The sequence below is a fragment of the Protopterus annectens genome, chromosome 4.part0 (assembly GCF_019279795.1).
Source record: "Protopterus annectens isolate FY-2018-M chromosome 4.part0, PAN1.0, whole genome shotgun sequence".
In the NCBI taxonomy this organism is placed as follows: domain Eukaryota; kingdom Metazoa; phylum Chordata; order Ceratodontiformes; family Protopteridae; genus Protopterus; species Protopterus annectens.
In genome coordinates this window covers 49,383,849-49,401,368 of record NC_056733.1, presented here as the reverse complement: position 1 = coordinate 49,401,368, position 17,520 = coordinate 49,383,849, and the positions used below count along the sequence as shown (strand labels likewise).

The 17,520-nt window shown below is 42.5% G+C and overlaps 1 protein-coding gene across 3 annotated transcripts in view; it reads left to right on the top strand.

Annotated features, from left to right (window-relative positions):
• SLC26A11 (solute carrier family 26 member 11) overlaps positions 1 to 17,520 on the top strand; it is a 1,037,522-nt gene that overhangs the window by 320,517 nt on the left and 699,485 nt on the right. For all 3 annotated transcript variants that reach the window (XM_044068078.1, XM_044068080.1, XM_044068079.1), the window contains one exon: positions 9,296 to 9,381. In XM_044068078.1, the coding sequence (XP_043924013.1) occupies positions 9,296 to 9,381 (86 nt within the window). The remainder of the gene's footprint in view (positions 1 to 9,295; positions 9,382 to 17,520) is intronic.

The following is a 17,520-nucleotide window of genomic DNA, read 5'->3' as shown; positions in this document are numbered from 1 at the left end:
TGGATACATTGAAAGAGCAAAGATTTTAAGTAAACCTGGAGCCAGATCCTAGGGGTTGTTTAATCTTGTATAAAAATGGAACACCTAAATTTGGATCTTGTGAATGGAATAAGGGACATGCGGATGTTTGTCCAATTTGATTTATGTGGGAAAGATTTCTTTAACAGTCTACATGAAACATTTTGGGCCCCGTTACTAAATGAAATTAAAAAAAAAATCGTATGGATGAGGAAAAGACCTGGAGTTAACAAGAAAGGAGGACTAGAGGAATGCCAGTCAGCTGTCCAGATTTTCGCAGAATGTACAGATTTTTGCCTCATATTTTTGGTGTGGTCCTCATAAAATTTCTGTTTTTCTGCCGAATCACTGAGGATTAAAGTCAGTAAATAATGGTAGACATTTGAGTTCCAGATTTTATATCCTTCAAAGAATACATGATAACACAAAACCTGTTATTCTAGCAAGTTTCAAAGTTTAAAAGAGCAATATTTAAAATATGTCCCTATTTTGGGGACTTTGTCCTCCAATTTATTTTTGGCTTTGTACAGATTTTTTGTGCTAAGAGGTTGAGGGGTATGACTAGAGGACAAGTATTTATGATGATGCTATAAGGATGCCCAATTATGAAGGTCATATCTACTTCAAGAAGCTAAAAAAAAAAAACATACAATCCCTGCGTGAAGCTGCAGTTTCTGATATATCCAGTACATCACTTCCCAAAAACAAGAGGAAATTCCAAGTTCTCAACTTTTATTCCAACATAGAACAATGAGTTCTACTTCAAGAAGCTACCTATAGCACCAGGTGAAAGTAACTAATTATGAGTTGAGGGACACAATGAAAAAATTATGTGGTTGAACTTATGGTCACAGTCCTCTGCAGAATGTTGGGGAGAAAGATAATCCTGAGGGACATGTGTAGAATTACATCCAAGGCATTGGGAACAAATGTTTACAATGACTGGAAAATGGAGCTGCTCCCAATTGGTATGGAAGCTAAATCAGTAAGACTTGATCCATTAATAACGGATTGAGTTTTGAGAAATAGACCACCAGTATTTTAGACAACTGTCTCAAGGGGAGGAGATAAATTGGGAACTTTTGAACCAGCCATGTGGATTTATGGGAGAGGAATATGCAGTACATCTAGCACTAGCATTCCACTGGAATGAGCACAGGAGAGAGCTACACCAGAAGGAATGGTCCCATCCAAAGGTATTCAGCTACTAACAGAGTCCAGAACTACCCAAGAGAATTGGAAGAGGTTTGTCAAGTAGAATGGGGATGGAAAGGGTAAGGTATACAAAATGGCAGCAAGAATGAATGGGAACAGAGCCGTGGGGTTCAACTCAGCACAGTATGATGGCATGAAGTTTGTTTGGTTCTGAAAAAAGGTTACAAAGGCTGCGAAATGTTATATCTTTAGGTGGAGGTGCCTGCACAAATATTTATATGCAAGAAAGATTAAATAGAATGTGTCCAGGGGTACGTATACAATGTGTGAGATGTACAAAGGATGCAAAGGGTGACTGGGAACATATCGTCTGGGCCAGTCCAAAATTACACAGCTTCAGAGAGGACTTGCACGGACTAATTGCCTTAATCATAGGTAATTGGTGCCTAAACTTGCTCATAGGCTGGTGGGGGTAGATAAAAAAAAATTCCTGTAAACTCAACATTTGATAGGATTGGTGTTACTAGTACCTAAAGGGCTCTAATTAGAAGATGGAAAAGTGCTCATAGTACACAGTTTAGGGCAGAACTAGCAATCTTTAGCAACATCATGAACTTAGAGCTGCACAAGGAAAAAAGAATATTGGGGCGGGTGTGTAAAAATAGAGGACGCGAACCAACACTACAGACAGGAGCATTGGTGCACATGATGAAGGGTAACATTGGAAAGTGTGCAGCAAAACAGCAGATGTTAAGTTGTCTATCTCGCCTTCATTCTTGCTGGATGGGTTCGGAGCCGACCTCGGCCACTCTAAAAGCTCGAGAGTTGGTTCCACCGGCTCGAGGCTCCCCTTATATCCCACAATGCTAGGCGAGAGTTACCTCAGATCTCGTTTGCCGCTGCAGCTTCGAGGTTGGTTTTTCTACCGGTTCTTGGTGAGTAACTTTTCTTGTTGAGATTAGTCTTTCAAAACCCCTTTAATTTTAATATATTTACTTAATTCCCTTAGTTTAGAGTAAATTTTATCCCCTTCTAAAAATTTCCGTTTTTTTCCCTCAAGAACCTTAGGTTCTTCTCTTGGGCCTACAGGCCTTTCCTTCCCTAGTGGAGTGTGTGTGTTTTATTTTATTTTAAAATCCTAGTTACTGGTTTTATTATATTTTAACTTGACAGGGTGTAACTAGTGTGTTTGTGTGTGTGTTTGTGTACACCTGTTCAAAAGAAAAAAATGTCTAAAGAAGCAAAGGTCTCCGGATTCAAGAAGTGTGATGCGTGCTGTCAGAAAATGTCTCTGACAGACGCTCACACTTCTTGTGTCTACTGTCTGGGGCCTTTGCACCTGCAGGACTCCTGTGCTGTGTGCCATGGCTTCAGCCCCAGGGTCCTGCAGGAAAGAAAGAATAAATTGATTCTCAGAGGCTTACTCAAGCCAGAGGATTCCCTGTCTGTTTCAACAGGGAAGCCCTCTAAGGCATCTAGGTCTTCGGCTCCGGCAACTGAGCCGAGACCTAAGGTTTCTCAACCTCTGCCTTCATCGGCTCCGGCTGGAGCCGATAAGTCTCAGTCCACAGTTTCTGTGGCCCCTCGGCTCGGCTGGAGCCGAGGTAGTAAGTTCCGTGTCGGCTCCGACCAGACCTTCGGAGCCGACAACTAGGAAGAGGTCCAGGTCACCATCTCTTGGCTCCGTTCATTCGGCTCCAGGATCTCCCCTGCTGTCTGAACAGAGCCAAAGATCTCACTCCTCCAGGTCATCGAGGCTGTCGGATCATGACCTTCAGAGGGTAGTGAGTCGACTACTTAAGTCCGAGGCACTGGCCCAGATGCTTCAGAGCCCGACTCATCAGTCGATGCCTGCCCCGGTCCATCAACATATTCCTCCTTCGACTCTCTTGAGCTCGGAGCCGGGTCGTGTTGGAACCGAGACTGTGATAGCATCGGAGCCGATACAATTGTCTTCGGCTCCGTCGTCGGCTCCGTTTTCTTCCTTGGAAGAATCTCGGCGCCGGACTTCCCTCGTCGGCTCCGAGGGGGTGAGTGGCATTGGACCCTTGTCCGACCCCCCTCTCCCTCTCGGTGCTTCGGCGCTGGTGAGTTCTGCTCCGACATCGGCCTCGGAGCCATCACTGTCGGTGCCGAGGGGGGTTCTTAGCTTCTTGGAGCGGGGACCTCTGGCTCTGCCTGACAGGGGTGCATTCGAGGTCATGTGGAGTGTGTTAGAGCCTGGCTCTATTCCACAGTCGGCTCCGACCGCCCCTCGCTCTATGGTGCCTCAGGCTAAGTCGACTCACTCCCTCATCCCGGACCGCAGAGAGCCAGCTCCTCAGGAACCCCCTGTGGGGATTTCATCCTCTTCCGAGGCCTCTCCTGATTTGGCAGAAGAGCCCCCTCGGAAGAGGAAGTGTAAGAGGAAACACATTGACTCACCTGAGTCCATCACGTCAGACACAGATTTGGATGATTCTGAGGGTTCCCCCCATTCCCCTTCTGAAGATGTCTCATTTGCAGACATTCTGGAGATCCTGAAACAGAAGGGAAATTGGCCAGCCCTCAACCCTTCGGAGGACGAATCTGTGTATCTTGAGGCGTTTGGCTCTCGTCCTTCCACCTCCTGGGTGTCCCCCTTGACCCCCTCATGCAGGTGGTTGCTAAGAAGGCATGGACGGCTCCTGATTCAGTGGACCCCACTCCCAGGAGACCCTCCAAGTTCATAACAGCTCCAGCAGACAAACAGTTTTAACAAAAGGAGTTTCTGTGGATGCTATGGTGGTAGCTGCTGCCACTAAGAAGGAGCTAGCTGATCCTTCAGTACCTGTCCATCCACCTAACAAGGAATCTAGGTCCATGGATAGGTGCAGGAAGCGGATGTTCTCGTCAGCGACATTTACCATGCGTTCGCTGAACTACCTGTGCCATTTTACTCGTCTTCAAAGGGACTTGATCAAGGAAGCGAGTGAAATGTTAAAGGACCCTACAGCTGCGGGTTTCCAAGATAAGATGAACACGCAGCTGGCTACCCTTAATTCCATAACCAAGTGCTCCATGCCTTCTTTCTTACGGCTGATGGAGCGAGCAGAGCCGCAGGGACAGGTGTGGCCTTACGTAGGCATGCCTGGATGCGGCTATGCAATTTTGGACCCCTTCAAGGCGTCTTTCACGAACTCCCGTTTGATGGATCATCCCTCTTTGGTCCTCAAGTGAAAGAAACCTTGACTAGGTGCGAGACTGATGGCAAGACCCTTTCTGCCGTCGGAGTCCGTTTTTCTACTCCTTCCAGGCCTTACCCCAAAGGCCAGAAAGGTGGAAAGATGTGGTTCCGTAAACAATCTCAAGGGACTTCGCCTGACGCACAGAGTCGTTTTCCCGCCAGAGGCAGAGGTGGGAATAACAATGGTAGACATCGCCCTAGGGGCAGGGGGGGTCCGCAGAACCAGGGCATTCGGGAAGTCTTCCCTGACAAGCCCTTTCAGCATCCCTGAGGTGTTGCCTGACTGCCCATCTTCGGAGGCAGTCGGGGGAAGATTGTCACTGTACCCAGAAGCCTGGCTATCCCTGACTCAAGACAAATGGGTACAGTCCATCATTTCCGAAGGCTATTCTATCCCCTTTCTTCGCTTTCCAAATCAGTCAAAAAAATCCCTTCCAGATGTTCCACCCGCTCAAAGGGATCTAGCAGCTTTGGAGATTTCAAAACTGCTTGCAAAAAGAGCAATTCAGCCAGTTCCAGCAGACCAGCAAGGATCCGAATCTACTCAAGGTTCGTTTTAGTTCCAAAGAAAACAGGGGACTGGAGACCAATTTTGGATCTCAGTGTCTTGAACAAATCAGTCAAGAAAACAAGATTTTGGATGGTCACACTGCAATCCATCCTTCCCCTTTTGGGCAAAGGAAACTGGATGTGCTCTATAGACCTTCGGGATGCGTACTATCACATAAAAATGAACAGACGCTCCAGAAGATTCCTCCGCTTCAGGCTGGGAACCAGTCATTTTCAGTTCAGGGCCCTGCCCTTTGGTCTCACCACTGCCCCCCGGGTGTTTACCAAATGCATGGCAGTGGTAGCTTCTCACCTGAGACGACAAGGATTCCAGGTGTTTCCATATTTGGACGACTGGCTCCTCACAGCTCCCACCAAGCATCTCCTTCTGATGGCCAGAGATTACACTTTTCGCGTTTGTCAAAAGCTGGGTATTTCAATAAATTGCGAAAAGTCTGTTTTGTCGCCTTGTCGTACTATTACCTACATAGGCACAAATCTAGATACAATAAACATGTCTGCAAGACTAACACATCAGAGAATAACAGACATTCACAAATTGGTATCACTCCTTTTCAACAACAACAGAATCAAAGCCAGGTTAGTTCTAAAGGTGTTGGGAATTATGGCAGCGGCCATTCCTCTGCTTCCATTAGCCAGATACCACATGCGGATCCTTCAATGGATGATTTTTACTCAATGGTCATACCAGGAACTTCCAATGTCTCACACCATTATGATCACGCAAGCGTGCAAAAAGCATCTCATGTGGTGGATGTCTTCCCCTCAGCTCTTGTCGGAAAGGCCCTTTGTTCCACCTCCTCCGGTTGCTACTCTGACAACGGATGCCTCCCTGATCGGGTGGGGGGGGCATTATCAGGGCAGGACGGTCCAGGGCACATGGCAACCAAACGAATGCCACTTGCACATAAATGTTCTGGAGATGAGAGCAGTGCTTTTAGCGTTGCAAGCCCTTCAAGACTCTCTTCCCTTGGGAACGATTGCAATCCAGACAGACAATATATCTGTAGTGTGGTACATCAACAAACAAGGCGGAACCAGATCATACCCCCTGTGTCGAGAAGCACTCAGACTGTGGCAATGGGCGATTTCTTCTCAGCGGTTTCTGATAGCAACGCACATCCCCGGGAAGTCCAATCAAATTGCGGACAAGTTGAGCAGAGCTATACTCATGCCTCACGAGTGGTCTCTGAAAGACTCTGTAGTGAGAGAAATTTTTCTCAAGTGGGGCCAGCCTTGCTGCGATCTTTTTGCTACTCCCCAAAACAGCAAGTGCAGAGAATATTTCACTCTATTCCCTTTACCAGGCCAACCCAGCAGAGATGCTCTAGTCCAAGTTTGGCCCCGGGGACTTCTGTATGCATTTCCTCCTTTCCCACTGATCTCTCAAGTAATACAGAAAGCTATCGCTCAGAAGGCCTCATTGATCCTCATTGCTCCTTACTGGCCTCGACAAGTGTGGTTCCCCTTTCTACATCGTTTTCTCTTGGAGCGACCGTGGAATCTGGACCTAGTTCCAGATCTTTTGATCCATCAGTCGGGTCAGTTTCATCGCTCCCTCCCCTCTCTGAACCTCACTGCTTGGTTCCTCCAGTTCCAACCTTAGCCAGGCTTCCTCAATTATCTCACTCTGTTAGAGATATTTTGATAGCTTCCCATAAATCTTCCACTCGAAAGATTTATTTGAGTAAGTGGAAACGCTTCACATATTGGGCTCAAGGAAAGGACATAGATCCTTTCACTGCTTCCATCCAACTAGTCCTCGATTTTCTAGCTGAACTCTTCCATGCAGGTTCATCCCCCTCTACACTTAAAGTTCAATTGGCAGCTATTTCTAACTTTCATGTGGGTATTTCTGAATCTGCCCTAATGTCCCACAAGCTCTGCAAAGCCAAAGGAGTTTTTCTTCTCAGACCTCCTATAAGAAGTCCTCCTTCTCCTTGGGACCTAAATTTAGTTCTTGCTTCTTTGATTCTTCCCCCTTTCGAACCTGCAGTCTCCTGTTCTTTAAAATTATTATCATGGAAAACTCTTTTTCTGGTAGCTATTACATCAGCTAGAAGAGTTTCAGAGCTTCAAGCACTTAGCTGTCGTCCTCCTTATCTTTTGTTTCATAAGGACAGAGTATCCTTACGAACTAACCCGTCTTTTTTGCCTAAAGTGGTCTCGACGTCAAATCTGAATCAAAGCATTGATCTACCGGTCTTTTTTCCAGAATATTCCAATAGGTCGGAACAAAAATTACACTGCCTGGATGTTCACCGTCAATTGAGGTACTACTTGGATAGAACTAAACAGTTCAGAAAATCTGATCAGCTGTTTGTCTCCTATGCCGAGAGCAGAAAGGGACTTTCAGTTTCAAAGGTATCATTATCCAGATGGCTAACATCTTTGATTTCCCTTGTATATGAAATTAGACATCAAAAGCTGCCTGATAAACCTAAGGCTCATTCCACCAGAGCTTTGGCTACTTCTTTAGCCTTCCAAGACAGACTGCCTATCGACACCATTTGTGCAGCGGCTACTTGGGCTACTCCTCACACTTTCATTTCTCATTATAAGTTGGATTTAGCTTCTAGGCATAGAGCTAACTTTGGTTCCACTGTTCTCAGGAGTCTGTTCCGTTAGGCCACCGGGACAAGGTGCTAGGGGCCGGTCCCATCCAGCAAGAATGAAGGCGAGATAGACAACTTAACATATAGAAGTTATGTTCTTACCATAACGTTCCATGTTAGTTGTCTTCTTCTCGCCTTCTTCTTCGCCCCACCCTCCTTCCCCTGGCCTGGACAGACCTAGAGGAGTTCTGATTGTGACCTCTCTTTCTACCACCTCTTTCTTAGACATATGCTATTATGCATATTTCCTGGTTCAGGATATAGGTCACCCTTCCTTCTTCCTGTTGTTAGAGGTGGATTCTGTTTTACAGTTATTCTGTTACTATTATAAGCTGGGGTTAGCTTACAAATGAGATCTGAGGTAACTCTCGCCTAGCATTGTGGGATATAAGGGGAGCCTCGAGCCGGTGGAACCAACTCTCGAGCTTTTAGAGTGGCCGAGTCGGAGCCGAGGTCGGCTCCGAACCCATCCAGCAAGAAGAAGGCGAGAAGAAGACAACTAACATGGAACGTTATGGTAAGAACATAACTTCTATTTAGTAATGTCGAAAAAATGATGCTTCTAGTAGTGTAGCAATGGAAGGAAAGTGAAGCAGGACATTAAAAATGGTTGGATATGATATCAGTGTCTGTTATAAAAAAAAAAAATTGTCAGCCTATTTACTGCTTAGTTGTCTATGCAAATATGAAAGAAAGTACTGGCTATGGATTTTACTATGTTTGTAAAATAAAGTTATGTGATTATGTGTATGCTCAGTAAAGCTCTCTTAATAATAAAAACTGTGAATCTTTACCTAGAACATGTGAGACAGACATAAGGCAGTTATTGTGAGGGGAGTTAATGAAAAAGTTAAGCTTTTGGTTCATTAGGGTCTACAGTTAATATGATGGATAGAGAAATGGGCAGACATAGCAGGAGAGGTGTTTATTTGCTGTCAGAACATATTTTTACAGTCTGTAATTTAACTGACTTAAGAGCTTTCTGGCATCAGTAATACAGCTAAATTTTCACAAGTCTTCATTAGACTGCTCCCAAGACCCATCTTCACTTTTGTAAATACACTGCATACCTCTCAGCTGTCCAGAATTTTGCATAATGTCCAGATTTTTGCCTCGTATTTTTGGTCTGTCCTTCATAAAATTTGTAGTTTTCTGGCAAATCATTGAGGATTGCAGTCAGTAAACAATGAGAGGTATCTGTTTCAGATTTTATATCCTTCAGAAAATGCAGTGGAATGCAAAACCTGTTATTCTATCAACCTTAAGCTTAAAGAGCAATATTTAAAATTTGCCCTTTATTTTGTCTCCCCATTATTTTTGTTTTTTTTCCAGAATTCTTGTGTTAAAAGGTGAAAGGTTTGAAAAGTGCAAATAGCATATTTTACATGGTAGAAGTGACGATTTTTTAAGCATTTTTGACATATAGTGTTAAAAAGCAACTCTCAAACAATATTTAATCCTGACACTTTCAGTAATCTGAACAAGCTTTTGCTTTGAGGGGAAAAAAAGCTTGCATACCCCCTTTTAATAATGTAAAGGCTGACCCGGACATAATAAAGTTTCTTCATCAACACCCCTTAGTAAAAGAACTCACCGGGAACAGTTTCTCAAATATATAAACATGAAAACCAGGAGGAAAGCACACATTGTGAATAATATTTACATTATGTTCTTCAAATAGTATGTCAATGTGGAGAAAATATTAAATTATGACCGTATGCCGATTTTTCAGGTTTCCTGGTAGATTTCATCTCTTACCCTGTTATTAAGGGATTTACTTCAGCTGCTGCTCTGACGATTGGCTTTGGACAGGTCAAGGTAAGTAAATAAATGCATGTTCTGCTCAACCCTTTTACCACTTCAGCCTGCAAAACTGATGACACCAAGAATGTTTTTTTTTTCAATGTATTTTGCGTTGAACAGAGTACAGATTCCGTCCTTCCTCCTGTACAACCCACAAGTTCACATGACTAGCTAATGTATGTACTCTGCTTCCTCTTCTTACTAAACCACAGGATGTCCAGTGACTGGCTGACAGCATTGCACATTCAGAAACAGGAAGTTTCACTCTCTGCTGGACAGCGATTGCACAAGGAAACTGCTTTGATTTCTGAACTTGACTGCACTCTAACCACAGTCTTCATGACTTGTTTATTAGCTGCAGTTGTACAGCTCACAGAAGTACCTGGTGACCAACAGCCGCACAATTCATAGCATGTGACCTACAGTGTAGACAAAGCTCATTATTTCAGCCAGAAGAGTACTCGGAACAAGTGAACAGACTTAGAAGCAATGCATTGTTATGGCTTTTTTAGTATAGAATTACAAGCACATATGTGTATTTGGGTCTCACAATAAGGTAGAAGCATAGCTATTTCAAAAAAAGGAGCACTTGTGTGTGTGTGTGTGTGTGTGTGTGCGTGTGTGTGCGTGTGTGTGTGTGCGTGTGTGTGTGTGTGTGTGTGTGTGTGTGTGTGGCGTAAAAAAGAATATTTATATAGTAGTAAATATAAAATTATATATATGTATATACTTGTATGTGTGTAAACATATTTATATATATGAAATAAAAAATCAGTTTGCTACCCAAGGATGAACGCTCCTGTAATAAAGTAATATAACCAAAGTAGCAAAACACAGTAGTCTATATAGGCAGAGTGAAAGAGTCCACATCAATGAATCCTTATAGTAGTAAAATATTCAAAACAAGGTAGTCTTCACTTCACCAAGTTAATGAAAAACATTTTATTGGAAATTCAGAAATTAGTGAAGGCTTTGAAGGGGTAGAAACACTTAGGAAAAACAGGGCATGTCCCTATTTTATGAATAGAGTAGAAGGAGAGAACGATGGAAATAATACACTAACCAATACCTCAGGATATAGTACTGATACCAAGGTGTCATTATATTATACACAGGATGGAAATAATACACTAACCAGCACCTCAGGATATAGTACTGACACCAAGGTGTCATTATATTATACACAGGGTGGTAATGAGATTAGAAAGATATATTTTGAGTATTGGGACATCCTCACAGTTGATCCACAACTCTGTAACATAGTTGGAGATGCCCCTAAGTTTATATATAAAAATCGTATGAATCTTCACAGACTCCTTTGTTACCCTGACAGAATTTGCAGTCAACAATACCATACTCCATCAGGTTGCACTAAACCTTGTCGGAAATGTAATTTTTGTAACATGATAGATAGTAATGCATCATTTATACATCCCATCAGCCAACAATGTTTCAGATTTAATGTTACAGCTACATGTGATACTGAACACATTGTTTACCTAGCTCATTGTACGTTTTGCTCAGCATTTTATGTGGGCAAAACTGATAGAAGACTTAAAGATAGAATTAGGGAACATCAGTATAATATCCACATCAAATCTAACAGAAATTCTTTATCTAAACATATCTTAGAAATATTAGAACAACTTAAGTTTGTAGTTATACAGGCTAATATACCTACACTGAGAGGGAGTGATGTTATGAATTATACAGAACAATGCAAGATGAGATGGATTATCAGGTTGAGAGCAGATAGGAAACCTGGGTTGAATGATAGGGTCCCCCTGAGACCTATGTTGAAAGGTAGGAAGTTGAAGGTTTAAAGGCTTAATACATTGTTATAGTATCCGATTATTTTATAAGTTTATGAATTTGATACTATAAACTACAAAGAATTTTATAATGTTTTTTTAAGAGAGTCATTTTTATTAATCCTTTATTGATTTATAATGTAAGATCTTTGTGTATAGAGCTGCAACAGTTATTTATTATTACTAATTGATTGCAGTCTATGTAATTATCTCACAGGATAGGGTTTCATTATTTTTAACTATATATAGAGTTTTTAAAAAATGTTCAGCATATTGGCTTGAAGAAGCCCATGAGGATGAAAGTGCTTGCCGATTTTTTACGAATTTCCAATAAAACGTTTTTCATTAACTTGGTGAAGTGAAGACTACCTTGTTTTGAATATGTTACTACTACAAGGATTCGTTGATGTGGACTCTTTCACTCTGCCTATATACGCTCCTGTGTTTTGCTACTTCTGTTATATTTATATATATATATATACTTAGAGCTAGTTTTGTTAAAAGAAATTTGACTGCATTAAAGTATTACAATTTGATGACTCCATGGTTAGATTTTCATTTGTAATCCCCAATTTCCACTCCTGTTTCTGACTCCAACCTTTATTATTGTGTAGGGAAGCATTTCGATCCTTCATTAGATGATGGTAGTACAGACACAATGCTGCATTTTTACTGGCCTTCTGAATTTGTGTGTGTGTGTGTGTGTGTGTGTGTGTGTGTGTGTGTGTGTGTGTGTGTGTGTGTGTGTGTGTGTGTGTCCGTGCAGTCACAACACTGGCAGCTTGTGTTGAGGTAGTAACTCTGATGAAATATACAGTTAACCCATTAAGAAACAGCACACACACTACAAACATCAGGGCGTTTTTCCGAAATATTTGCAGTACCACTGAGTAGGGCTAAATATCCACAAACTTGTAGTGCAGTGTGCCCCACCGCTGCTTAAATATATAGTAGTGTTAAGGCTGCCAGCCCAGCCATCTAGAATTTTGTAAATAATTCTGTCATCTGTAAATAGTAATATAATTTGTATGCTTCCTTGCCTTAGAAATGTAAGAGAACTATATGTTCTGTACTGAGCTTCAGGATTGTAACCACAATGCACCCTGCTGGAAAAGAGCAGAAATGTGTATAAACTAAACCCCTATCCTATGCAAATGTATGCGTTGATAAAGGCTGGAATATACAGAGTTAACTTGCAAACTCTAAGAAAATAAGTGGAAATTGTTGACTTTTTATGTCTGTTTCAGCTCAAAGCAGACACAATGTCTAGAGTTGTAGGCTTTCCTGTTGTCTGGAAACAGAGGTAATTGCAGGTTTCAAATGTAAAGGTGTTTAACAGTTTTATGATTTCCAGTTACAGGCAAGTTTCTAAGAAATAAGTGTCAGCTTTTAAGAGTTAAGTATTCTTGACATTGAGGTGTTATATTTTAAGTTCCTGTTGGCCTGCAAACTAAAAGCAGAGTTGACAAGAATTATGCAATCTGAGATGACCCAGCATAACTGTTAATTTAAGAACTATCTCAGAGAGAAAGTCTGTGCATTTTGTATTTGTCTCTGGTCCTATAAACATCTTTACATCTGCATTTCCTTTGCTCTGTAAGTAAGACTTGGATTACAGTGATTTCTCTTGGATAGGATCTTAGTAAGATTAGTTTAGATGTTTTCTGTATTTATGGGATACTGTCGTGCCAAGTTGTTTTAAAATATTTCTTGTGATTCTTAACTCTGTTGCCTCTGTGTTGTTATTGAGTATTGTCTTATGCTTTTATTATTTATTATTAAATATAGTTAAACCTTTTAATTGTGGCTGGTTTTGTTTAAAGATATTAAGCTCTTACAGTACTTGCATATGTATTTGGTAACACTACAGGCCACTCTTGAATAGCCTTAGTCTTGGACACACTTACCATTTGGATAATAGTAACATTGCACAGTAAGATTGGGCACCCTTTGGTAAGGGCTTTTATAGTAGCTGAGAAGTAGTAGTTGGTGGCAGTGATAACTACCTTATAGTCTGGGCAGAAGGGGGCATAGCTAGTGAACATGTCGCAGCCTTCCCCGGGAGTGTCTCTGTATATAAATCAAATCCAAAGTGTGTGTGCGTCGGCTACTGTGGCAGGGACACGCAGCACTGGTTGTACAGAGAGGGTGCTAGAGGTTTTGGCTTGACCACTCAGCTGAGATCTTAACCCTATAGCTGTGCCAGTGGGGAGTCTTATTGGCATGGATGGATGCTGCATGGATGAGCATTTGAGTACAGTAGCACAGTGTGTTCTGACAACATTTAAAAGGCTGTCACATTAACATAACTCATTATCATAATTGCTGCACTATGAAGGCCATTTCAGCACAGTAAAAATCTGAATTGTTATAAAAGCCAGAGCACAGATATAACGAAATGGACAGCTGGCCCATGTGCAAGCAGTAAGAGGTGAGAGATCAGCACTGTAGCTGAGGTACCAAGTCGGTCCCTGCAAGCAGAACTGGCGATCATTTAAACAGCTGCAGTGATCAAGGCTGCTTAAATGATGGCCTGTATTTGTTTATTATAGCTCTTTTATACAATTTAGCAAAGAAGCTTACAGCTCTTTGAGCCTGAAAAAGATCTTTTTGTAATAGTCACTCCCTGCTACAGTTTAGCAGGGATGAGAAAAAAGAGCCATTCTATGTATACTGAACATATATGAATAGACCTAATGGCTGTTGACTTAGCTAAGGCTTTTTTTATGTCTGCAATTTTGAGATGGGAATTTTTGGGGGGGTCCTTAACTTCAAACTGGGGGAGGGTGTACCAAAAGGGTAATATAGGCATAATGAAAGAAGACAAGTAGTTCAGCAGCAGCATTGGGCCCACACTGTGGGCCTTGTATATAGAGTGCAAGTTGTGTTACAGGGGAAATAATGGCCCGTGTATGTAGGTCATAGTGTGGGTATGACTGTAGGGGGAGGTGAAGGGCACAGGACGTGCACACCACTGCTGCAGAAAGGTGAGCAGTGATAACATGCCTATCACTGCAGTCAGTATGGAACAGGGTATGAATGGTCACAACATGACAGCAACCAGGTATGTGGCCACCAAAAGGGAAGGAGGGCAGTGCTAAGGCACAGGGGTCGCCCAAGGACAGTCATGTCGTCAGACAATGACTTATGTGTACTCACAGGTGTGCACATCTGATCTTGGGCTGAAGAGAGTGTCAAAGGCTGAAAATTTTACCACCCAAGAGGTGGATGCTCTCTACACAGCTGGTATGCATATCCTGAGCAAAGACAAAATGGGCCAGCCGTTATGGGGTCAGATGTGTTAGAGAGTGGTGCTGGACATTAGTCATGGGTGACTATAGTAGGACAGATGCATCACAGAACCACTGCTCTGTTACTGCATGTTAAGACAAGGAGACGGGGCATTGCTAGGGACTGGCAGCAAAGGAGGCAGACATGCATCACTGACCTGACTCTCCAAGGTGGAAGAGCTCCTGTCCAGGGTGGACATGTGAACCCTAATATCTGGTGGTGGCTTGGATTTAGTAGCTGGACTGGTAATGATTGCCCAAATATTTGTAGGGAATGTACCAGGCTAGTAAGAGCAGATACATGTTCAGGTTTTGCACTAAACTGCATGTGAGAAGGAGTTATTCAGCACATCACCTTTGCCTGTCTCTTCTCCAGATATGTCAGTGCTATTTCTACTTCTGCAACACCATACACCACAAGGTGTATACAAAACAGTATGCTTTTCACATAATTGTCATGTGCAATATGTGATCCATAGGTCTGGGGGAGTGAGACTTATGTTACATCACTGCTATGTACAAATTATCTTTATTGTTTAATAGGTTCTACTGGTAAATGGTCTAGCACAACTGGATGGCACAAGCCTACCAACAACAGGTCACCTGTGGCTGATGATCGTGATAACACACCCATAGCTCAGGCACATGACACAATGTTAATGTCAGCAGAGCTAACATTGGAGGGCATTCATACATTCCCCACATATGAGGTGACAGTAGAGGGTCACACTGAGCAACCAGCAACACCTTTAACTCTGGACATCTTGCCAGTTTGAGCTCCACCCAGGCTGTAAAAGAACCGCCTCTAAATATGGCAGTGCCTGCAATGTATTTGCATCCACACAGGGGAGTGGCATACTGGTGGCTGTCACCATCATGACACCTGGCCTTTCTTTAACTTGAGTACCACACTTTGTGTCAACCTGCAGATGTGCACATCCGTGATACAGGTATAGACATATGCTACACACACCATGATGGCAATAGCAAGCATGCTGAGTGACTTGAATGAGGGCATGCAACAGCTGCATGTACTGCAGAATTACCTTTGGTCTATGCACAGTGACCTGGAATATTAGGGTCTTTGCACAACCACGCAAGGTATGGTTATTGGTAGCCCACATGGCATGCACTGGTACATCCATAAGGCAGTTAGCAGCTGCCCTCTGTTGTGCTACTGCAAGAAATGCCATCAGTGGCTGTGCAAGGATTTAGCTGTGAGGTTGATGATCACAGGCTAGGATTAAACAGATGCCCCACATTGTTCTGGAAACTACTTCACTATCACACCTAGTTGTGGCCAGTCTCATGGTCATGACCAGTCATGCTTATCAGCTTTCACCCCTAGGATGTCTCACCAAGCCTTGTGTGCCACACCTAGCTGTGGCAATTGTCATGGTTTTTGGCTATTGACTTCCAATAACTGGCACCACGTAAGAGTTCCCAGACATGTTCCTGAAGTGCTGCTTCATCCCTAATACAGAACCTGCCAAGTGCCGAAACTACAGGGAAACCTGTTTCTCACATTCAGTGTTGGCACCAAAGATATTTTAATTGAAGTACAGGCAAAGCTATTCATATATGGAAAATTTTACAATACAAAAAATAAGAAAATAAAGGAGAAAAATAGAAAAGATGATTAGTAATAGAGAAGTTAAAGAAATAGAAACTGACGTTATGGATTACCTGCAAGATGAAGGATTTATTGTAGAAAATTCAGCTGTGATTATATCACAGCATGATAGAACATTAGTCCCCAAATTAAGGAGAAACAGACGGAATGGGAAGCATCTGATCAGTGGCCACATGAAGATACCCTGTCACCTTCAGTAGGAAACCAGTGCAAAAGTTCAGTTGGAGTTGCACAGTAAGGGAAGGAACACGAAATGGTGGCAACTCTGACACAGTCAATGTTGTGGAATGATAGGCCAATGAGTTCCCATATGAAAGAGCAACAGATGATGCAGGATGCAACTGAAAAAATGTCACAGGAAGGTGTTCTGGAACTTTCTGAAGAATGCTCACAAGTAGAGAAGAAAAAAATCTAAGGGAAGAGTTGCTTGATTTAATAGAGATGGATAGACATATTAAGATTGATGAAAGAAATAGATTGCAGAAAGTCAGTATGACCTAAAATGTTAGAAGGCTGATAAAATAAACGAACACAGTAATCAAGACTATTAACAGAAATTGACATGATATAACATAATTCAATTGGATATATTACTGTGCAGCTAAATTAATAAAGTCTTGCCACAAAAATACAGGGCAATGAGGGAAAGGAAGGGGAAGATGTCCACTCACCAGGCTAGACAAGGAGAAGGCTAAGGTCAGCTGTCAGTTGCCAGGGTCCATCAGATCGCATATGCACTCGAGTCTCTCAACAAGTACCATTATGACTCGGTAGTAAGTCCCCCATAGTGCCTTTTTTAGGCAAGGTGTCAAGAACAAATCTTCCAATGTGAAAGTATTACTCTCAAATTAAAGGTTATGCTGCTAAACACTAGGAGTTTAAATCAGAAACTGCACTCTCTGAAAGCACTCTTCTCCCTGGAGGATGTTGATGTCTGTGCAGTCACAGAAACTTGGCTCAGGGCCTCAGAGAGTACCCCAGCCTTGCAAGGCTGCAATGCCTTCCACACTTTCAGACCACAAAATGAACACGTGAGAACTAAAGGAGGAGGAGTATCTACCTTCATCAAATAAAAATACACCTCTAGACTGCCTAGACAGGAAAACTCCATGGAGTTACTCCAAGTTCGACTAACTGTGGGCAAGGACCCCCCCAAGTTGTTGTTAGCTATAAGCCCCCTTCAGTGAACCATGATTCCCATGCTCCTTATTTGGACCTACTTGAGTAAATCAAATTATAACCACTCTAGTCATGGGCGATTTTAACAATCCTTCCATTGACTGGGAAACTTATACGAGTACCAATATGCTCGCACAAAGGTTCCTGGACTTTTAATGCCCTAGAATGAATAGCGTGCAACCCTACAAGGGGCCTAAATATTCTCGACCTAGTCCTCACCAACATAGGTGACCATTGCACC